Below are 24,200 nucleotides of genomic sequence, written 5' to 3' on the forward strand. Positions count from 1 at the left end.
GGCTGAAGGCTCCACCATCCCCGCCACCCACCCGGGCGGTGGGAGGATATTGATCGGCCAAGAAGCAAAGGGGGAGGTGGTAGGGGTGATGTGATGGAGGCGGTCGAAGCAAAAGTGGGGGAGAGAGATTCATCGCCCACTTTGATGTCAGCGAACCGACTGAGGGCAAAACCGCGATGCGAATGGGGATCAGCTTTACGTTTGAAGTTGATCAGAGGAGTCGATCGGCCGAGAAGATTTCCACGACTTGTGCAATGCGGTCTGATAGGGAGGCGGGGAGGACTAGGGGAGGTGGAGATTGGTACCAGGGTGCGCGCGGGGCTTACCGGACTGGAGATTTGTTCAAGTACGCTAGTGGGGGAGTACCAGAGCCACTCAAGGGAGCCCGCAACGGGACTGGAGGGAACTTGGACTACAAGGGGTGAGGGACTCCTTTGGGGAATTACGGAGGTGCTTTGAGCTGTTCGAAGGGAGTTTTGAGCACGAGGACTGCGGAGGTAAAGTGTCGAGTGACCCTGAAGTGCCAACAGCCGTGGTTGTGGGGAGACGCAAGTGGATGGAAGGTAACAACGAAGCCCATGCATTTTTGACACTTTGGAGAACTATGAACAACGTCAAGGACTTGCACAACAACGGACGCAGATGTCAGAGACTAACGCAACTACTGTTTCTAACACATTTGAAGGGGAGTTTAAAGACGCTTATTATTCGGAGTCTAACAATAAAGCGAGTATGCACAAATGTCAAGAGGAGGACACTTAGAACTGCTTCAGACTTCATCGATTCAGGAAACTCCCAAATTTCCTTATAAAAGACATGTTGGCTATTTGTCGACCACAGAACAGTTTTACAAAGGCAGTGACTCGCGCTTCAGCCAAAACGTTTACATCCTATGCTCCATGCAACAAAATTTGAATGCTGATTGGAAGAGTGTGCCGTCAATTGTAATGACGAAGACATTCTTGAAGATTAGATCCCCCCAGAAACGTCAAGTTCATCCGGTATCCCTATAGAATTACCATCACAAAGGACAGGTAATAAGGTCTGTGTCATGCCCACTCACTTCTCCCATAAGGTCATAAGTTCATTGCATCAGCCTACACCTAAATAATAGAACCGATTGCATAGCTCGGCCAATTCGCTAATACAAGCAGTGGTGTCATATAAGGGAAATAAAGCATCTGGGTTGCAGCTGTAGCTTTTCTGATTTACCAACAGTAGACGTAAGCAACAGTAGAGAAAGGAAACAACACTCATACAGATGTGCATAACAACAAAGCATGCACAGACGTACTCTCGATAGGCGTTGGACCATTCTCTCCAAATCGCTCTGCACTTCTGCTTTGACTTGCGAGGCCTCCTGTGCCTGACTAACAAAGTTCTTGTGCATTTGAATCTTCTTCCCAATTCGGTGCACTAGAGCGTCAATCTTGCAGTTCAGCTCGTTAATTGGATCATTCTCTTGCTGCGGCAGACGCAGAAGGTCCTGGCGCCACGCCGCCATTTCGTCAATCACCTCGCGTTTAGCAATCAGTTCGCTATGGAGTTTCTTCAATGCCGAGGTGCCTAGATCCAGTGTGTCTAGTCCGCGACCTGCAAAGAGGCTGTTGGCTTCGGACTCCTTCATCTGGATCCAGTCCAATATCTCGGCCTCACATAACAACTGCTGATCCCAGAGGGATTTCCAATGGTTCAGTCTCTCGTTAAATACCTTCATCTGTAATTCCGAAAAGAATGATAGGCTGTAAAAGAATCGCCTGTCCCACTGCTAAAAACCATATTATAGGTACTGGATTATGAAGTAAGCTACAGCACTGAGAATTAGTGGCTGCTTAGTGGTATCTAATGCAATCACCTTTCCCACTTCCTTTTCATAGGCCTTTTGAAGGTTCTCCACACGCGTTCGCAATTTACTGCCACTGGTTTGAGGTTCATCCGCACCCGGTAACCCTGAGGTTATATCACTGTCATCTGCGACAACACGCTGCAGGCGTCGCTGAATGTTAAATGGTGTTTTCACCAGAGTCCATGGGGCTGCCACTTTGGTGCTGGCGTTCTCCAGATGGATCCGTCGTTTCTAGAAGTTATAAATTTCGTGAAAAAATTTGGCACAAGGGACGGCTAAGTAATGGCTCAGTATATGTAGTGGGTATCGGCGCTAGTCGTTGTCATTTTAGACTATTTCGGCTTTCAAATCACATCTAGAGATCAAAATCATCCGTTTTAAGCTATAGTAAGTAAAGGCACCTGAGATGGACATGAATAGTTGCTCATAATTATCACTTCACTGTAGGCAATTCTGTTACAATAAAGGTGTTTAAGATGTCCTACTTCTATCTCCTTTATCTGGTTCACAATGTCCTCCAAGACGGTCTCGGGTTGTTGAGTCATTTTCAGCCGCAAAGATGAGGTCATAGAATACTGCTCCTGGAGAAGCTCTTCTTCTGTCCGGTCCACGCGTTCGCTCCACCAGCGCGCTAGGTGCACTTGCAAGTAGGTCTCACCGCTTTCAACTGTGACTAGGAGCGAATCCCATTCCTCCAACTTTGTAAAAAGATTCATCTTTAATGGTAAAAACGCGATTGTCAGTGTCGGAAAGCAAGTATCATTTTGGCAACTCTGGTGGGGTAAAATACTGACGACGGAGCAAAGCACGATGTCGACCACAATTTGGTGAATGCAAACACTACCTCAAAATCAGCAGTATCCACTTAATTCTACCTAAATAAGACTAAGACGCCAACAGAAAAGTTTGCCTTGCACAAATCGGTATTCCAGATATCAGAAGTCGGTGAATTATCAGTGGATACAATGATCCAGTATTCGGGGACACATTTTGGCCTCCGTCTGGTAAAATTGGTTGATTCCCTGTTGCCAGATGCGGCAGCTATTTTTTCCACCCATAACGATAGTCGCATGAGTCTAGTGCGATTCCCAGCCATCATTCGGATACAGAAGACCAACAACGTGCATCTGGCTCTCTCCGCATTTGAGACAGCTGCTGAAAGAAGTGATCTATGCGCTGCAGCTGACAAACCAATCACCGAGGGCAACATCGTGAATGGTCACCAGGTAATAACCCTCCCCTTCCTCCGGTTCATCCTTTAATGCCTCCAGGTCAGGGGTCTCCCTGGCCCACCAGCTCTTCACTCTCAATTCTTCCTTCTCACTGGCCTCACGTCCACCACCGCCGCTAACATCTCTTTGCCCCGCGATATCGAATCTCTGCCCATGGCCGAGCTGTCGCTGTCCGCTGGTGATGGCAGAAAGAACAACCCATTTGCAGAGGTGGAGTGCGATTCGCAAATCCTGTTTCTGTGGTCTGGAGCGATGTGTTGCAGCGATGAATATGAGAGTATTAAGGTCGAAAACACAGATCAATCCTTTTCTGGCGGTCACGTCTTTTACCAACTCTTTCACTTCTACCTTCCCATCCTCTTGCCACATGGTCTGTTTCGAGGCGCCGCTACGCAGACGGCAAGCCTTCATCCCTACATTCTCCATCCCCGAGATATGATCGGAGACCCATCTAAGTGTTTGAGTTTGGCATGTGGCCTAAAGTTCTCTCAAGATTTTGGCACCAAACTTCTAATTCTGAGCAGGACCTGAAAGCTCTTGCCGACTTCTAAGCACGGTACAGCGCTAAGTGAAAGAAACGGCTGGAGCACTTTGGCGTACATCGCATCTTTGGAAATTCTACAGAAATGGACTCTATACCGCGACCTCAAGCAGAAATTACCTTCCAGCATTCTAAAAGTGTGAGCATTTATGCTTTGCTGTCCCAGTTGCTTTCTATTCAGCCATGACGAGGAACGATGCTACGGCAAAAAACGGCGAGGCGCGGACAGCCGTCCACTACCGAATAGCAAGACTTGAAAGTACCCTGACAATCTCTGAAAGCAGAGAAACTACCTGGAAGAAGTACGCAGTGAGGAGTGAAGAGCTCAAACAGTGCTTTGTCTGACATCAGAATCCGGATTCGTGGGGTACAACAATTCGAGATGTTCTGCGTTCGTTCAGATTATATCCATGGTTATGGTTGATTCAGGCTAGAAGGAGACGCTAGACCATGTCCTTTTGCGGATAAATAAATAGGATTCAAACTCCTCTTTCATCAAAATTCAGTTGTATGTGTAACAGTCCTATGCATTTGCATTCACCAATAAGGTTTTTGAGGCTCATAATTGTGATACATGGCCCCAGAAGTGCAACAAATTTGGCCGGACAAAATACAAAAAAAAACCTCAGAACAGAAGAGAAGGAAGCATGGTCCCTAAGTAAGAGGTAGAAGTCAGAAGCTGAGACGATTGAAAATGGACGTATAATTACCGCGCTTAAAATAGACCCCATTGCCATCTAGTACGAGCGGGATTTGACAAGAAACGAGTCTAAAACGCTTGTTTCATAAGTTAGAAACATTCACGCACCTTAATGGCATCAACGACCTGAAAAAGGCCTTCTGCCTCACCCTTCATGGCCTTCAGTTGGTTGAGTAGATGTTTGAGTGCATCCACACGTCCTGTTGGCTCTGTTTTATCCTTCTCCTCTTGCCTCTTCTTCTTAGTCTTCTTCGAGACCACAATATCCTGGCCTTCAGCAATTAGGGACTTGAGTTGATTGGCCACGAAGTGAGAGACCTCAGCAACAAGAACCTCACAACTTCGGATCAAAAATTCTGTAGCTTTTGGCCCATCTGGATTGGCGTTGTTGAGAGCTGTAAGTTTCACGAAGGCTGTCAAGAGCCATTGATCCGCTGCATTGACCTTATTGGAAAAGGCAAACAGGCCTTCCCAGGAGCGCTTTAGGCAGGTCCTATGGGTCTGGATGGAGTAAAGAGGGACAACAAGTTACTTTACTCTGTTTATTACAGTAAGCATAGTCGTTAACTCGTATTTATTTGGATACAGCAGGTTGAAGGTTGTTTTAAAACAAATGGTCTTGGTTAGGGTGCCAAATGCATCCGGGACATTGTGATTTCATCCCACAAGGCAGCAACTAATCGCGTACTACGCAAACAGCGCTGCTCAAGTCCCACACAATTCAAATTTGCAGACTCCCCAACTTGGGTTCATTAGAACTTAAACCTCAATCGACTACTATGTTTCAAAAGCGCTGGATCACTTTTATCCTATCCTCTCCAAGAACTTATTGCATTGCTCCACAACCTTCTCTGTCATTGTTATTGTTACGATAGCTTAAGTGCCCACTTTGGCTATTCGTACCGCGATAGAGGGATCATTGTTTCTTCTGTATGAATTATTAATCTAGCTTATTCGAGCTTCCGTAGCTAGGCCTCCACTCCGGTGGCATTAAGCTAGGCAGTACACTCATGGTACGGTCATTTCTGCAAGTGTGTATCATATGCCATCTTCAGAATTCCGATTTCTCAGTTTCCCCCATTCCGATTTCTCGACTATATTGCAAAGGGAAACATTCGAAAACAGACATTGCGAGTCGTCTTGCTGTACCTGAATATCCAATGTCAAAGTTTTCCCTCTTGAACAAACTTCGCTTGATTGACGGTAGAGTAGAGGGTCCAACACTTCACCATCAGTGTCTTTCATCAGTCGTCTAAGTTCATTAAAAGCTGGCTTTCTCGAGACCAGAGATGTGTGCAGCTCCTGTTGGAGAAAACCACAGGCATTAGCCAATCACAGTATGACGTAAAAGTCCACGAAATAGGACCTACTTGAAGTCTATCGATTGCCTCGCGTCTCTTTTTGAGCACATCATCAGGATTGGAGGAAGTGGGAATTTTTGCCTCCTTCAAAGCGAGCTTAAAGGAGGAGTCAGTTTTCTCTAATTCCTCTCCCAGCTTCTTTACCAGCAAAGACCAGTTCTCCCAAGTCTCCAAACGCGAGGCAACAAGAGTCAAGGCTTGTTCCAGCCGACGGTTGGAGTCCTCCAAGAAGACAGATACCTCGCTAACCCGTCGGCTAATATCATCTCCCAAGGTGGCGGAAACAAACGTCTTCACACGTTCTGTGAGACTCAACAAATCTCCCAATTGAGAGGAGTTTTTTAGGTCCACCACCTCCTTCAGCACTTTCTAATGGGTGATAAGAGGCGTCCATAATAAATGTCAAATCAGAACACTTATAAAAGTAACTATAGTGACAATTTCAATGTGCTAATCCCACTAATCCAGCATGCTTTAACGGAATGTAGAAAGAAAGATCAAAGCTACAACCTAATTGTAAGGGGACGTTTACTTATCAAGGTCCAACTGTTAAGTCAGGTCTGGGTTTGTTAAATCGAGTTGAACAGGGCTGTGGCCGAAACTGATAAAAGTAACAGATGTGTGAAAGAAGAACCTTAATCATAATTTGTTTCCGGATCAGTTCTGTGTGGCTATTGGATCGACCCTCCATCCAACATTCTTCAATAAGGGACCGGTAATCTTCAACCTTGGCACACATCTGGTCCAGTACATTTTCTAAGCGCGAAAATTCAACAACTTCCCTACTATAAAGGTCGATTTGTGCCTAAAATAAGAAAACAAAATAGGAAAAAAGTTGTAACTTTACTCCGATTTGGAGCAGAGGACTATAAATGACGCACCTGGACAGAGGTCACGAGTGCGAAATAACGGTTGGCGAGTTGTTTAGCCTTCTCAGCTGTCTGGAATTGAGGAGTTTGACGATTCATGAGTTCGGTTTCGTTTAAATGTCTTTCAACAACCTCAGCCTTCCTACTAAGGCTCGACTGATACATCTGAAATGAAATTCGTACCCTAGATTGAACTCAAAAAATCAAAATCCAAAATTATTACTAAAATTCCGTGAGGCCAAAAAGAAAGCAGAAAGAGATATTTTAAAATAAGGAATTAAAATTAAAAGATGGTAACTGTGCACATACCTGCATTTCTGCAAGAGTTTGTCTCCTCTCATCGACCGACATTTCTATCTTAATCATCGGTCGAGCGGATGCCTGTTCCATCGCCATCAACCAATCACTCAACTCCTCCTCCGTCCTTGTGAACACCTTCCAGGATTCAGTAATACCCCTCAGTAGTTCAATCGATTTCCTTGTTAGCTGTTCTAGTTTTGTCTGTTCCTCTCTCAGCACTTCATTCCGTTCACTGATTACTTCTGCCAGAAAGGCTTCCTGCTCCATGGTAGTTGAGACCAATCTATCCGCCGAATCAATCATCGTTTCCAGCAGTTGACGACTGTCGATAACGAGTTCATCGTAAGCACCTTGGAGGACGGTAAGACGACGTTCTGCATCATAGGGTGAGAGAAGAGCCTCAAGTACTGTAGTAGGAGGGTCCGTGAGTTGAGATACCGTCTCTGGGATTGTGGTACTTTTACCAGTAATCTGAACATACCTCTCCAGCGTCAGCTTCTGACAAATCGAAACGAGCTCGCTAGCCTCTCCGTAAGCATTAAGGTTCTTAGCCCTCTCCTCGGCTTCACCGACACACTGTGCCAGCCTCACTTTAAAGGCGTAGAAACGGGATGAAAGTTGAGAATCATCCTCAAAACCCACCTTGTTTGAGCACTCGGATTGCAGGCTACATAGCTCGGACAAGGCACTGGCAACTGATTGTTCATAAAAGGCCATAACAGCGACAAAGGAAGCGCTTTTTAAAATTATTTGAGGCGGTGTGTAGATGGAAGAAACGATGGCTTGAAGCCTTTGCTCTGCGGCTTCAAGCCAGGAAGACAACGAAGCAATGGTTAACTGTTTAGCCCGCTGCTGTGCTATGTGCTTTTCAATATTTTCAAGTTTTTGAGATATCATGCTCTTCAGGGTTTCATAACTGGTCATAAGATCTTGCACCAGAGAGGGATTAGCAGCCTTAGATCCTAACGCATCTGACTGTACGCTAAGAGCCCACTGTCGACACGCTTCCAGCAGCACATCACCCATATCTAATGACTTGGCCACTCTCTTCACTTTCTTCAGTACCTCGGTTGAGTAGTCTTCATGGCAGGCGCGCGCGAATTTCCCTCGGACATCCTTCTCCCAGACATTATATGCATCTCGTGCTTCTTGAAGTCTCTCTATGTTTCTCAGAATCATCGATTTCTGCTCGATCTGCTTCTTCACCTGTATCGTGAGTTCGACGAAGCGACGTGAGAGAGTTCCAGCCTTCTGCGCCGCAAAACGCGTTACTTCTGAAAAACCCCATTCTTCCAAAAGTCGACTTGAGCGAGACAGCAAGATGTCCAAATGAGCCTGTTTCTCACCAATCTGTTCTGCCCGTTCGTGACTTTGGGCAAGCTGGGAAAGAACATGGCTGGACCTAATTGTCAAATAACTAGAAGGCGTAGACCAGAGTTGCATCTCCTTTGCAGCGTCTTCTGTTCCCTCTTTGGTCACTTCTTTCGTGACTGAAGACACCCAGGTGTGGAGACTCATAAACAACTCGTCATAGGTTGTGAGAGAAACCAACAAAGAGGAGATCTCATCTCTTCGCTTTGTGGCCTGTGTATGTAGCGATTGGAAGCACTTATGTAGGTCTGCAATGAGAGTCTCTTGGCTGTGGACTTTGGAGGAGCCGTCTTGTAGAATCGGCATGTTGATTGACCTGGCGGTGTTCAACATGTCTGTAGCACTTGAGGAACAGTCAGCTAGACGGCGCTCACCGGTTGAATTAAGCTCCATATAGAAGCGATGGAAGGCGTTGGCACGATTCGCAAGTTGGTCAGTCAACTCATGTATGTTGTGATAGTCCAAGATAGGTGTGCCTCGATCTAACCCAGCGAAGGTCTCTTTTTGCTCTATCAGCCATGAATTCATTTCACTAGTTAGTTTGTAGAAGGCCTTACTACCCTTAACGAGTTTTTCCAGTTCAGTAGACACTCGGATGCAGCTTTCTCGAAGTCTGGTATAGCGTTTCCATAATTCAGAAATCTTTGCCACTCCATTGTTTACTTCAGCCTGATCTAAACCGCACGTCTTTAACTGATTTTTCACCGACTGAATGCGCTCATCCAATGGAACTAAATGGGTGGACTTTGATCCTTCCAATTGGCGCAGATACTCATGCAATTTCTGCAACCTTTCTTCAAAACCATCGATCGTGGAGGGAGCCGAAGATGCAGCAAATGGTTTTTCACAGAGTTCACTGAGCTGAGCCTCCTGAATGTCCAGCAAATCGGAGCAGCAGTTGGCATTTCTGTGCAACTCCTCCTCAGCCAAGATCATATTTTTCAAACTATTCCGCCTTTCAGACACCTCTTTTAACAGAATATTATGCCGATCAGTAATCCATGTGGTGGCATGATTAATGACAGTTAGGTTAGATCGAAGCGATCGAAGCGTACAACCGCAGGACACAATTCTATCAAGCATGGGACCTCCATTCTTCTGTAGAGTCTCATCAAGACTGCGAAGTCCATTGGTGCGTTCTGCAAAGGTTTTTGCAGCTGAGGTTGCTTCTAGATCTGCATCGCGGGCAAGCAACCACTGTTGAAATGCCCTTAACTGTGTGATAAATTTATCCCAATGGGCTATTTCTTCTGTGATCTCCTTTTCCATCCTTTCTGCCTGACATTCAGCATCCTCGAAATGGCCTTTCTGACCTTCAATACAAGCGACTAACATTCCTACCGGTTGATTTCGATGCGAGGAAAATGACTTTACCGTATCGGTGAGACTAGATAAGAGAATGGTCGCTTTGTGAGTGTATTCAGCAACAGCAGTTTGCAAATCAACCTTTGATGACTTGACTAATGCCAAATAGGCGTTGAGTTGGGAAATCACCTTCTCTTCGGACGTCATATCGAGCGATGCTGGAGTCTGTTGCACATAGGTTGAAATTTGCGACAGTTTCGCAACATGCCTTGAGTGAAGGTCGACCCATTGTCGTCGCAGATCAGCTACTCGTGTCAACTCATTAACTTCATCTCGTACCGTAGTTTTGAGATGCTCCACCCGTTGCCGAAGATTATCGAACTCATTTAGTAGCAGGTCGTACAAGCTCATATAATTTTTCCATTCATGATCGTCTGTTGGAAGCCGCATGTGGATCTTTTTAATTGGTGAAAGTAGAGGAGCATCTTCATTCAAACGTGTTGACAGTGCATTTAAATTCGTCAGAATCGTCTCGGAATTCGCCAAGAAATCACCGGGAATCCGTCTAGAATCACCCTCTATATGCACGAAGACATCGACACAAGAGCCCAGTTCGTCGATGATTTTGGCTATCTGCAGGTTACTCTCAAGAATGAAGACCTCACAAGCACTGTCATCTTTTTTCACTTGTTCTACTCGCCCCACAAGTTCTTCAAGACGACATTTTATACCATTTTTGGCAAGAATAGATCCATCATCTTCAAGCATATTTTGGTTAATTAAGTCATAAATCTCCTTCTGTTGTCCAGCTAATTCCTCCTGGAGTCTAGATAGCTGTTCATTATGCCTGGCAACAGACTGCTTCTGCTGAATCATGTACTCCTGTACTGCATTTGAAAACTTGACAAAATTGAAATTCGTCTCCGAATTTGGTATAGTTGAGAGGGAGAGGGGTTTCGGTAACGATATGTTTGGTATGAGACGACCAAAGGTAGTCAACTTTACGAGGGTCAACTCAGCTTCGGAAAGTGCAGCATTGTAACGACCCAAATCAGCTTTCACCTTGGCATCAGTGTCGAGTCTCTCTTTCAGTCGCTTGATTAGAGACCTGCCCAATTGTTGATTGGAAGTATGTTGAGTTAGGTGATTTGTGAGAGCTCCTTGCAACTCAAGAATAGTTGAATTGTTTGTGTGAGGTGTCAGTGAAGAAAGCTTCCCTTTCATCATCTTCAAAGCGTCGGTAAAGTTGCCATGCCTCTCCATACACAATTCACATCTTTCAATCAAATCGTTCACAGCAATAACTGAAGTGCAAAACCCTTCCCCCTTAACAAGGTCTTCTACCTCCTTCGCGAACTCGTCGGCTTCCTTTCCCAACTCTTCACTTTCCCTTAAAATCTCACTAAGGTGATCGGACATCCTCTGCCATGTAGCAATTATCTGCTGTAAGGTTTTGATGAGACTTTTTAGCTCGTTGGACCGCTGAGCAATCGTAGAGGCTAAACTTGGATCTTCTTTAGTTGGAATCTCTGTGAGGATGGATTTGAGTTGTGTAGAGTACTCAGCGAGTTGTGAAAACTTGTTCCTGAGCGTTAAAGCCTCTAACCAGAGTCCTGATGCACTGGAATCCATGTCCTTCATTCCGTTAAGCACATCAAGTGTGGAAGAAAGCATGTCTACCTTGGCTTGGAAGTTTGATGGATTTTCACAGTAAGGCACTTCGTAGTTTGCGAGGGACTCCTGAAAGCGTTGAGAGCTTGCGTCAAACTCAGCTGCTGCCATGTCTAATTTTTCCCAGACCGTGAGAATGGAGGTGTAGAGGGAGTGTGTGGTGACAATTTTTTCGCAGAGATTGGGAAACTCAGTTAGCTGGTTATTCGTGGCTGCCAGCAAGGCTGGGGCGAGATCCGAAGGGGAGGTGGCTAAGCAACGAACACAGGCCTCCTTCAGATCAGCACATCTTTTATCGCCCTTCTGATGGACCGTCTCAATATTCTGGCAGAAGTAAGAAAGACAAGCATATCACCAAAAAGAATTGATCAAAACTTCACATTCAAATCATTGCTCAAATCAGGCGCCTGTGAAAGCGATAAGGTTGGTCAGTTAATCGTGAAGTCTGAGTTAATGGATCATTCTTAAAGAATCGGCCCGAGTACTGTCCTTAAGTAAAATTCTACTCGATTACTGAATGTCATATACCCAGTTAAATCGCTAACTTAAACTAAACTGGCTGGCGGGAGTTGCCGGTACCACACGTAGTAGGGTGCCCCATTACCAATGACCGACATGCACGCTAAGGGCCGATCCAGGCACAATTAATAAAAAAGGCAGGTAGCAGTGCTAGTTTATCCATAAGACAACGCTTAGCGGGAGTGTTTCTTGTGAGCGAAGGCAAAAGATCCTCGGGTATCCAATTGGCCGTTAAGCCGAGGTGATTCCTTCTCGTGATCACAAAGTCAGCGCGGGAACCACCTAACCGATGCGATCGAATTGCAAAAGAGACAAATTGTTCTGTCGGCGGGATGAACACAATGCAATCGTTCATGGACATTTGGAACTTTGAAAAGTTAGCCCACGTTGAGCACCATTGCAACTTTTCGCTTTCGGCTGATGACGAAAAGAAGCAGTGCCATCTCGTCAAATCCTTCTATGGCCAAGCACTAAGATGCTTGTAGAAATGTAGCGGGAGCCTATGTCAGCCAAACAAAGGTAAAATGTACTCTTTAAAATGTCCGCTGATCTTAAACACGGCCTCGAAACAACGAGAGTTGGCGTTGCATCGAGGTAAAGTTCCTCCACTTTAACCTCGTGAAGTCTTTCCTCGGGTGCGAAACTTGCTACAAATGCATGCCATAGCAACCACATAAATGACAGCACAAACAACAGACAACAAAATCGGTAACTTACCAAGCATTTCTTAAAAGAGATTAGCAAAAGAAAGTTTTACGGCTTCGTTGTCACCTTTATCCTAAGGCATAAATGTGCTAGTTGAGGGTTGGTACGCAGGAGGGAAACTTCCACACCCTGAGCAACGATTCCCTGATATGTCTCAAAAATATGACAGTTTTGTCAATGCTATGAACCGTAAAAATCGTTTCAGGCGTTTCATTATGAGCCATATACAGTAGTGATACAGAAATGCCAGGGTGGACTTCCAATGAAAATTGATTTACATTGCGCTAGGCTTGAGATTGGGGATAACACAGAGTTTGAAAAAATAAGAGATATTTTGATGGATGTAGGTATGCAGAATCATTAGAAGTTACACTTAGAGCCTGGTGCGAGGGGCATTTAAAAAGTAGGAGAGGTGAGAGGAAGGATAGCAACAAGTGGTATCGGAGGCTACCGATCGCTTGAAGAAGAGTGGGAAATGCAGAGATTAGACTGACAAGTAACAGCATTCTCTCGTGCAGAGAGTGCATTAGACGTCAGCTGCAGCAACAAAAACGGGACCTAAAGCAGATCTTCAACCGGTCTGTGAAAACAGATAAGCCTGATGTTGTGCAGCTAGGTCACCTTGCGCTCGAAAATAAACTATATTCTAAGGGCATTTGAAAGTTGATACAAGGCGGAGCAAATTATCACTAGAAAAGTGATTCAGTTCTCTTCAAAGGAAACAGATTAGAATCCCGTTTCATTAAGTATAACCTGCCTTTAGCCAATCCAGTCTAGTCACCAGTGCGTAGCGATCACCAAAGAAACCAGACGAACTCAGGATAGATCGTCTAAGTTCATCATGCCATGTTTGGACCGCACTTAAAATCGCCATCAGATTCTGATGCAGGGACAACATTTCCTTCGATTGTTCAGATAGCTGGCTCACTCTTGTTCGTAAATCCGAGTATCCTTCCATTAGCTCATCGGTGTCTGAAGTTGCCTGCGAAATGCCTTCGATCCCAAGTATAGTGAGTTCTTGAAGCCTCTCCCGCAGAAAGTCGAAATCACAATTCTTTACCTACAATTACAAAGCATCAATGAGGTTAGACGCAGATTATGAAGGGCAACTCACGTTTAAATGTTTGAGGAGGGTTGAGATATCTGACACTAGTTTTTCCTTCTTTTTGAGGCATAGGGCTATTGTCTCAACAGCAGCCCCTGCTGGAGGCAGCTTGGCAGCCTGTTTGTTCAACTCTTCAGTGTAAGTGCCAACCGAAGGGCTGCAGAAGTTGTTTACTTCCCCTCGAATACCCTTAAACAGATCTCGTTTTTCGCCCAACCACACAGCGAGAACTGTTAAACGGGAAAAGAAGTCAGTCAGTGCCTCGGCGTCGCTCTGGTGTTTCTGTCGCAGCGTCTGTATCTCTATCCGGGCAGACTGCCAGACAACTTTGAGGTGGGAAAGCAGATCAGCGGAGAGGAGGCGAGCAGCAGATAGGGGACAGAGGTTGTCCCCAGCCCATTGGCATTCAGTTGAGAAATGCTCTACTGCACTGATGAGAGAGGAGACATGCTCCTGACCCTCCTCTAGCGTGATTTCGGCCTCCTGACCAAGGAGTGCAGGGATTGAAGTGTTCTTGGTGGAAGCGTGTTGCTGGATTGCGAGGATCCATTTGTTGTATGAAATGAGATTCTGATAGACTTGGTTAAGGGAATCTAGTCCTTGGGTATTTCGTTGGAGAGAATTCTAAAATATCCCAGTAACATTTATTCCCTGTTCCATTCAATATATCGCGGAAGGTTACTCTACAAATGCATTCATTGTACCCTACATCCTCACTTAAAACAGGAAATATGAATAAGGAAACGTTTTTCTGCAAATTATATTTCGGGCTTAATCTTCTTGAAAATGCTGTCCACTTGTTAATATTTCATCCACCATCTCTGGAATATGCAACCTCACCTCTATGAAAATGCGATAAATGGGCAGAACTGCCAATCAGTCTGATGCAAGCAAGGGGACTATGCTAATAAATAGTGGTTTATAGAACAGAATGGTCAAGCGCCGTCTCAAATGGAGGCCATAATTACCTTTGCAGTTTCAATGGAAGCATCAAGACGGGGCCGGAAATTTTGTGCAACCGAGTCAGCCTCCGATTGAAAAGCAGAGATCTTTCGCTCCGACTCATTAAACTCAGGGATCTTGCAGTGGATTTCCTCATTCAACTTCTGACAATAAGAATGAAGCAAACATTCACAGAAAAACAAGATCGGATTTGTTTGACCCCTGTGTTAGCACAAAATATTTCCAACTGCTAATAATTTCACAATTGGCAAAAGTTTTCAGCAAGTGTAGATTTTCACCAAGGCAAGTGATGGGCAGTGTCATTCATGTCACTACTCCCCTTAGGGCCTAAATTGTCGGAGTAGCCGCAGAGTCTGATGAAGCCTTCAAAAGTCGCATGATTGTGGTATTCAAATATCTTGACCTTCTAGTTCTGATTTACTGTTTGGAGCCTTGTTAAGGAGTCCTTAATAGCATGAATAAAGACCACCCAAAGACCATTTTAGTAGCCATATTGAGGTGGATGTAAAGTCATGGCAGTTTTACTAAGCAGTCTTTTGCTGCGCTTACACAAACACAAGGATGTAAAGTTACTAAATGATGATATCCAACACTACTTATCTTGCATCTGTAAGTATTACTACCACATTGTTCTCAAAGACATTAAAAACTTGCCCGATTTCAATGAGCTTATAATGAGGCCGTCATACCTGCCAAGATTTTATGACGTCCTGTTGCGCATTCATAACTTTTTCAATCACTTCAACTTCCTCAAGATAGGGTCTCAGACAATGACCACGGTGGGAGAGAGTGAGTCTGAGGTTGTCTATAGACGGAACAGCCTCCACACGAATGCGTTTTTCTAGGCTCCTTAACCACTCCACCATCCAAACGACAGCTTCAGAAGCCGCCTCGCACTTCGCTAAGTGATCAGCCATAGAGCTCTGAAGAGCCTGAATTTCACCCACCAGATTCTCCCAGCCATGGCTAAGAGTGGTAGCCTCCAGACAGTCGTCAGATAGGGCGAAATTGGAGATTATTTCGCATTTACTGCATTCATCTTTAAGGCCTTGTAAAAGTCCTGCGCGACAGTTAAGCAGTTCAGCCTCAGATTCTAATGCAAGGGAAAACCGATCCTTATTTCTTTTGTGTGTCTCCAGTAGTACCTGTAAAGAAGCAAGATAGTTGAGTTGAATTTCGACACTGAGACTTTGAGATCATTAACCTCACCTCCAAGTTCCTCCGTTGTATTCTAAGACTGTTGACTTTTTGGCTCAGCGATGCCGTGTGGGAAGACGCTTGTTCAAGCATGAGACTCCTGCAAGCTTCCAGCTGTTTTGAAGCTTCTAAAAGCCAATCCTGACAGGATTTTCGCGTTTGACGTTGATGCTTTCGAGCAACTGCGAGTGCATCTGCTGCCTTGTAGAGGCCCTAAAATCACATCGAGCCAATCTTACAATGAAGTTTTTATGGGAGGAATTGCAGAAAATGCCAAGCAAAGGAAAACGCTTGCTAGAAGCACTTTAAACGCAAAGCCAAAAGATCTTAAAGCAGGCTGTATTAAGCAGCGGGTACTGAACTTACGGTAATAGATGCAACTAGTGAAGCTTTGACTTCATTCAGTTCAGTAAGCACTTTATCCGCATCCAACATTCGATTCTCAGGTGGATCTGTCGGTCTCGCAATCGGCTTTTTCTCCCACTTTACACCCTCGTTCACTTCTTCCTCCAGCGGTTCTAAAATGGGTAGATTCAGTTCGTCACTGCACGCCTCCACTGCTAGAGCCTGAACAGCAGCCCTTTCCTTTTGCAAATTATTCAAATCCAGCGATAGACCCCTTTCAACATCTTCTAACAAAGTCTGTAACACGAGGTTCGTGAGCTCGGTAGAAGCACTTAGAACCTGATGATAACTAGTAGTGAATGCTTCAGCCGCTTGTGAAAACCGCTGGGCGTTTCTGACAAATTCGCCCACGTGAAGGGAGCTTTTGTCCAGCAACGACTGTCGCCTTTCCACCAATTGTTCAGTGGCCTTCAAGTACTTCTCCAAATCCCTCAAACATAGACCTATCCTTGTGTTGACTTCTCCGCTCCCTACTACACAAATGAGGGCGAATCTCCCATTCAGTTTTTGGATCTCACTCGAAATTTCATGGAATTTAACTGTGTATAGGGAAGCCTCTCTGGTCCACGAAATCATCTCCAAATTGGGTGGCGCCGACTTGCAGACGTCTTGGAAGACACTCCAGCATCTCATGGATTCGGCAGCGAGGGAGAAGACCCAACTATGCGTACTAAAGAGGTCACGTATAAAGTGGACATGCTGGTCTACCACTTGAAACCAGCGTGCCCGTTGGCCATCGGCGATCTGCCGTTGAAGTGCCAGACTTTGACGCAAATTCTGCAGTTGGAAGACAAGCGCCGGTGGTGTGACAAAAGGGGCACCGTCGTTCGTCGTCAGTCTATCCAAATCATCAGAGAGGCGCCCCACGGATTCAATGTGGTAGTTGATTTCGGTCAGTTTGGTCTGAAAATAACACCACACAAAAGAGTTCGATTTTGTGGGTCAGTTGCCTTTAAAATTTTAAGTCACTAATCAAGGACACACCTCGAAGTACTGTATCATCTCACGCTTCTTCTCCAAAGTATCTGGAGCATTTCTAAGGCCTGGATTCATATCTGCACTGAACTCACATTGCCAGACCTCTTCAGAGGATATTCTTTGGGAAATTTCGGATAGGCTGTGTACATACTTCCCCAAAACCTCCACTCGCTCGGTTACCTTACACTCAATCTTCTCCAACTCTTCCACCAATCTCAAGTTGATATTATCTGCAAGATAACCATCAGGTTGTGGCAACAAAGTAACCCACTTCTTCGACCGATCGATCAGCTCGCGAACAGTGGCCACTTCGATGCTTATGAAGTCGTTGAAACAGGTCTGCTGCCAGTCTAGTGAGGCGCCAAGGTCATCATGAAAGAGGAGGCTATTGGCACGATCTGAGAGCTTTTCTGTGGCGTTAAGGGCCGAGTTGGCATCCTCTAGAGCGGCCTTTGTAGTCCTGAGAAGCTCATGTTCACTGTTGACCGCAGTTTGGCAATGATCGATCAAATCGGCATAAGCGTCGGCTAGTTCCAGCTCCAGATCTCGAATCACTGAAGCCTCGGCCTTGGATGGAGGTGCCCCCTTTAGTTTGCCCAAATCTTCGGTGGTTGAGAGCACCATCTTCCTTTGGGCCACTGATTCAGAGTGGAGTTTCTGAAGCAGAAATGCTCGCAGTTTAATAAAGTGTAAAACAATTCATTAATCCCCAGATTAGCTACGGTAATGCTACAGTATCTTCCTGATGGTTACCTATTGGCAACCTTGCCTACCTCTTCAGATGATATTATCAATCTGAAAGACCTAATTGAAGTTTTCAAAACAATATTCTTTATAATTAAAATGCCATATCCTATGTGAATGCATACAAAATAAAAATCTAGCACATAATCCAAAACGAGAACAGATCAGTCTCTTGATAAAGGGCAGTCCTACCGTCAGCTTTGAGAGCCGTAAAGACCTGACCTCAGCCAAACCACTCCATTCGTCAGCCATGAACCGCGATTCATCGGCTTCCGTCAGCGACTTATTCGGCTGACCGATAGGTGTGTTTACAATCGCATTCAACTTGTCTTTGGCCTCTCGGATCCAGTTAAGCATATTCAGAAATGCGTCGGCCGCGTCCTGAACGGCACTAAGTGCTGATTCAGCCGCTCCCCGTGCATTCATTGCCCGATTAACCAGGTCACTCCAGCGATCCTGCGTGGCTTGCGCTGCTAGAGGCAGGAATTCCTCTCCAGACTGAGCAATTGCCATCAAACTCTCCAGTTCTTTAGTCTGGAAGTCGCACAGACGTCTCTCGATCGCAGTTACGTTGCAAATGAGGTCCTGTGTGTCCATCGTCCAGGTCTTAATGTCACCTCGAAGACTTGCCGAGTTCAATATCTCCCCCAAATTCGTCCCAATTTCGTTGAGAAGCTCTTGACACAAATTCAATTCATCGTGGTAGAGATCGCCCTTACTTAATTGCATCTCCAGCCCATGTTGATAGTCAGCAATGGTCTTCTTACAATTGTTGAACGATTCCTGTAATTCCTCCATTTTCGATTTGAATTGGCAAACGGCGGAACATTGAGAGGCTGACGTTTGAGCGACGTCGTTAATGGCGCCCAGGAACTCGTCAAATGCAGCCTGGGTGACACTAAACTTGCTCTCAAAACTCTCGTTTCGAAGCTCCTCTTCAAATTGCCATAGCACAGACTGCTCAACGAGAACGTCGTTTCGAAGGGAAAACCACTCTTCATTGGTCAATCGGCACACATCAGGAGAGGTCAATTCAGAAATATATGCCTTCTCTGAAATCCGTGTTTTGAATTTGTCCATGTCGTCAGACAGAGTCCGATAGGAATTTGAGAGAACGAGGCATGTTTTAATGTACTTTTCCGTACAATTCCGCAGATTTCGTAGTTTTACAAGCATTTCCTTAGCCTCGTCAGCATGGCGGGGAGAGCTGGATGTGTCAACCATTGTTTCTTTGGCTGCTTCGAGCTCTCGTGAAAGTTCCGTCAGTGTATGCAGACTATGGGGAAGCTGCTGTATTACGTCTTCCAGCATTTCCAGGATGGGCTCGGAGGTGACAGGTTTGAGTTTCTCCCAAGTAGATAGTTCCACAATCTCCCATTCCAACGTAGTAAAGCGCCTATTAATGCTCTCAACAGAGCGTCGGAAGGCTTGCAGCAGCGCTTCCATTTCTCCTGTTTTCTTCACATCGTCTTCAATCGAAGCTATACGAGTAACCACACATTTTTGAAGCCATTGAAATCGTTTTCGAGCGTCAAGAAGGCGAACATTCGTTGCAGGAGTGCTACCATCAATTGGAGATTGATCTGTTGCATAGTCAAGTTCAGTCGACCCAAACAATTCCTTTAGAAGGGACTCGTGCACCTGTACATCCGTCAGTCTTTGCTGAAAAGAAGTCGGTTTGAAATTTTACGATAAGCAGATTAAGTGGAGCATACATTAGCACTTACTTTATAAGTTGCGACCAAGGTCTGCTTCTCCCAAAGAAACATATCTTTATTAGCGATGGGATTATCAGTCTCACCAACACTAGGAATATTCCACTTAGTCTCACAATCAGTAAGCCATTCGATAAAGCGGTAGCAGTTGTCACAGAACGTTGAACACACGGTCAATTTGACCTCAGCCTGTTCCTTCGCCGTATTTAAAAGACTAAGGTACTTCGACAAATCCTCCTTAAGCTGTTGACTCGTGTTCATCAGGGCCTCTCGGAATTGGGGTAGGGATGCTGCGGAATGAGGGGTCATGCAATGAAAATGCGGGGATTGGCAAACATTTCCCACCCAACGATTGACCTCCAAAGCGTCCGTCAGGAGGTCCGCTGTCGCAACTTCCATGACGTTCACAAGTCTTTTCCCATCGCTGGAACTCAAAACAAGATTCTGAAGCAAAAATAAAAGCAAATTAAATCAGAACCATGCTGATATGAGTTGCCAAGTTAGTTGCTTGCCCACTTGAATCAGCATGAGGTGCATTTCAACCTCGTCCTTATCGAGAGAATGAAAGCCGTCAATCCCCTCCAATTTGGATCTGAGTGAAATTTCGGACTGGTGAAGCCAGGTGCGCGTCTCCATGATCCAATATTCGTACTGTTTGAAGCCACTAATCAGCACTGAAATATGACCGTTGGCTTCGTCCAAGATAGCCACTATCCAGTGAAACTTTTTATCGAAACTAGCAATTTCGGCAAAGAAGTATGAGGCACTTTCCTGTGAAGCTGGCGACGCTTCTTTAATGTTGACGCCGAGAACAGATATAAGAGAAGAACCATTTGATATAGCCACTGTCATTGTGGTATGGAAATGATCGGAAAGTGATTGAAGCGAGCGAAGCTCTGACTTTATAGGGTCCAGATCGTTTTTCATAGCCTAAAGTAGGAGAGAAACGACTTTAACACATGAGATAAACTACAGTTGGATATTTCATGCTTAATGGCCTAGGTCTTAAAGCCCCCCTCAAGTTGGTTAAACGGTGTCAAGCATGCATACAGAAAATTGAGCAAGAGAGATCTCGCATTTATGCAGGTCCAATGAATCCTCCAGGGCGGTGAGAGCTACTGACAAACGCCTATCCATCTCCGCTAAAGCAGCTTTCAAGCGTGATGTGGATGTAAAAGCCTCCACCAGAAGCGACTCCATTTCGCCGACGTGAATGGCGTATTCGATGAGGTTCTGCCTCAGCGCTGCAAGCATAGCCCTGTTCTTTCTAGTGTAAACCTCATCACCTATGCTGGAAGCCATGGGGCCGTGGTCGTAGTGAGACGAGCGTTGAATGACTCTGTGGAGACTGACGGTACACGACAACTCGGATTCCAGGTTGTTGATGCGATTCTGGGATTCCTGGTAAGAAGTGAGGAAGAGAACAAATACGTTAGTATCGAAACCGAAACACGTGATAGGACTGGCCTATCACTGTCTTGAGAGAACAAAAACAAACCTGAATATCAAGCCTCCGCTCAGCAAAGAAGGTAGGTACAGCTTCATGACGTTCAGCTTTAAGAAGAAGTGGAAGCTCCACAAAGCTCTTCAATTTTTCTATCCCCTCAGAGAGAGCATTGAATTCACTTGACCAGGCGTTAGCGGAGTCAGCCTGCACCTTCATCATGCGTTTGCCTATACCCTCGGCGCACCGTTTTATCAATGTGTCCACGGAGGCTAGTTGGAAACTCAGATTGGCACAGTGCTTAGAAAGACTGTCTGAGTGCTCCTTCGATTTATCCTCCACACCCACCTGTTGCTCCTGCACCACCTCCTCAGCCATTTGATCTCTCAGCAGTTTTCTCCGCTTCAATCGCATTCTAAAGGCATCTCGATTAAAACAACGATTGGAAAGCACTTCAACTCGTGTTATCATATCGATGTAATCACTTCGAATCTGCTGTGTTTCTTCAAACGATTGAGCTAGAAGTTCCATAGCATCAGTGCGTTCCTTGGTCGAGGCTGTGAAAAGTAAGGTAGGTCCACTTTGCAGGTTGATTTTATCCAAACGATCAGTGAGTACTTTGAGCTTATCGGACTCACGCGAAAGCTCATGTCTCACTGCATCGTCTTGGGCTAGATAGGTACGCCAAAGATCCTCCATGCCACTGACGGCACTGACCAGATCACCAAACCGTGTTGCAATGGATTTAGTCTGTGACTCGAAAACGGAGCAAAGGATTTCACTGTCAGAATTGACTTCCAATTGCGTTAGCTCAATTATCTTTGCGTAGTGTTCACGCTCCGCATTGAAAAAGTCCAGTAGATCGGTGGGGTCTTCAACCGTTTCTGCGAACTGTACCGCTTCAGGAATGGCGGATTCGTTAGCAGAAACGGAAAGGAGATGAGTCGCTGATTGAACTCTAGGAAGGAGTTCATCAATCCACGTGCAAATATGGCTGATGTTGGTTTCTATCAGGGTCATCGCCTGATGCTTATCCTCTAAGTGCTTTATGGCCTCATCCATAATATCAGAGAAATGCTGACACCTTGTAACGATCCTATTTCTGACTGTATCGTCTGCTAATCGCTCTAGACTGGGTTTCGGATGCTCTTCGTTCATAATTGCCTCAAAAGCACAAATAGCCGCAGAGCTGGATTGTTGCAAATGCATCAGTTTCGGTGGCAAATGCGTTCGCAAATAAGTGCGAGCTTTTGATATTCTCGCAAGTAACCTAGAGAGGTCTTGAGAAGACCAAACCGTTCGCAAAAGGCTTTCCAGATCCGACTTGTAAGAAATCTCCGTTTTAAGGTTGCTACCACCAACCAGTTCATCAGCAGCCAACATTTCTGGGGAAACCTCGACGCCCAGTAGGTTGGCAGCCAGATTGCTGACAGACCTGAAACCTGCTTCCTGTTCAGCCTCCTTCACAACGTTATTCACCTCCCTAATTGCCGCCTCTCGACTGTCATACGCTTTGACTAGCCTCTCCAACTGATAGGCAATACCGCATAGTCGTATTGATGCATTGAGCAAAACCATTCGGTTAGCATCTAGCAGAGCTCTGACTACTAGAGTTCGAGATGCCAATGATTCAATCAACTTCTCGCCGTCCGCTTGCAACTCTAGTACACGAGAGACAAGTGGAAGGTCAGTCAAGTTTTCAACCTCTGAGGGTGATTCAAAGGCCTTTTGCCATTCCCTGAGTTGAGTAGTGATTTCGAACAATCTCTTGTGATTTCCCGGTCTGTCTAGACGTGTGTCTATTAGATCTACCGCACTCTTTACCAACGTGAACGTCTTCTCCAGAAACTCGGTAGTATTGCTACCTAATTCCTCACTTCCTCTCACAAGTCTGAGCCAGCTGGTGCAGTAGGCCTCAAGGAAGTTCCAGTGGGTTACCATACCTGTCTTCAAACGATCACAATCGCTTGTGAGACGACCCACATCCACGTAGAAGCTGAAGGGTTCACGCGAGGTGGAGGCAGCAGACAATATCTCGTCCCGTCTTCCCGTCACAAAGAAGATTCCCGCTACAATCGAAGCCGTGTCCAATTCCTGTGGCGTATACTCCGGCTCAAAACGGACCTCCTCTTCAACGTTCTGAAAGTAATCAGGAATTTTGGGGAGGTCTGCAGTCAGTTTATAACTCAGAATTTGAACTTTTGCTCCATTGAGTGTCTTTAACCACCTAACGCAATCATCCTGGTAACTCAGGTCAACTGGAATAGTTTTCAGGGACTTAGGCGTCTCTTCGGTCTTTGGAAGCCCGTTAAGAATTTCAACAGTAGCTCCGGTTTGTATAAGCTGTTCCTGCAGCGATCGAAGCCCACGCAGTTTGTTAACCCAGTTTGTCCGGTTTTGCTCATAAGCAAGGCTCACTTCACAGATGTACTGGCGTTTTAGGGTGCGGATTGCCAGGAGACTTATCTCCCGCAGTAGGTATTGCAGTCGGTCTCGGGCAGTGGCCTCATCTGTGTCGAATTGTTTGACTTGGGCCAGAAGAGAGTCTATGGTCGTACGCATTGGACCGGTTATCTCACTGAAAAGAGATTTCAGCTCTGCAACTGCTTCTGTCAAATTAATGCAGCTGTCAAGCGTGTTCTCAACCGCGGAATCTGAATCCCTTGTGGGTTTATAATCGTCTAAAATGATGAGATGAAACAACGCTTCAAGCCATCAGCAAAGTAGACGAATGCAATTACACGTCAATATTGATGTGTCCTGTGATTTCAAAGTTTCATTGGTGTTAAATACGAATTCCCAATCTAGATTATTCCAATACAAGAATAAGGGTGCTCATACTACCGATAGATTTTCCAAGAGATTCTCAAACCGAAATCTGTCACCAGTATCAACATCACCGACCTCTACTGTATCGACTCTTATGCATCTGAAGGCTAATAGACCACCGCCCAACTATAACAAGTTGTTCACAAAATGAGTCATCCAGACAACTTCTTCTAGGCTTCTACAACGAATGCACCAACGGCGACGGGGGCCAAGGCACTAGTTAGCTAGGCGGCTAGCTAACTAATCCAAGAACGCGCCCGATTGGTTGGCGGGTCGTCAAGTTGTGCCTTGCCGTGCATAGGCGCATCAAAACTGCAGATTGGGTCATCAGCATCATTATCAAGAGGCGATTCCCTCTACTGGATGAGCGAAAGGAGAAAGCAGAGAGGGAAGGAGAAAA

The 24,200-nt window shown here is 45.5% G+C and overlaps 1 protein-coding gene across 1 annotated transcript; it reads right to left on the minus strand. All coding sequences in view use genetic code 11, as the record gives it.

The window, feature by feature from the left end:
• Positions 1–3,792: 3,792 nt before the first annotated feature.
• EGR_00416 (hypothetical protein) lies at positions 3,793–23,533 on the minus strand (the record flags this gene model as incomplete). The annotated part of the gene is made up of 19 exons (XM_024489665.1): positions 3,793–3,855; positions 4,428–4,820; positions 5,508–5,621; positions 5,690–6,049; positions 6,315–6,485; positions 6,562–6,714; positions 6,859–11,520; positions 13,202–13,480; positions 13,535–14,149; positions 14,494–14,631; positions 15,178–15,633; positions 15,698–15,898; positions 16,052–16,993; positions 17,075–17,725; positions 18,005–19,474; positions 19,540–19,971; positions 20,044–20,457; positions 20,578–20,928; positions 21,026–23,533. The coding sequence occupies 19 exons, from the start codon at positions 23,531–23,533 to the stop codon at positions 3,793–3,795; spliced, it is 14,373 nt and encodes a 4,790-aa protein (XP_024355662.1).
• Between the last annotated feature and the right edge of the window lie 667 nt (positions 23,534–24,200).

This window comes from Echinococcus granulosus (assembly GCF_000524195.1).
Source record: "Echinococcus granulosus chromosome Unknown EG_S00002, whole genome shotgun sequence".
NCBI classification, from domain to species: domain Eukaryota; kingdom Metazoa; phylum Platyhelminthes; class Cestoda; order Cyclophyllidea; family Taeniidae; genus Echinococcus; species Echinococcus granulosus.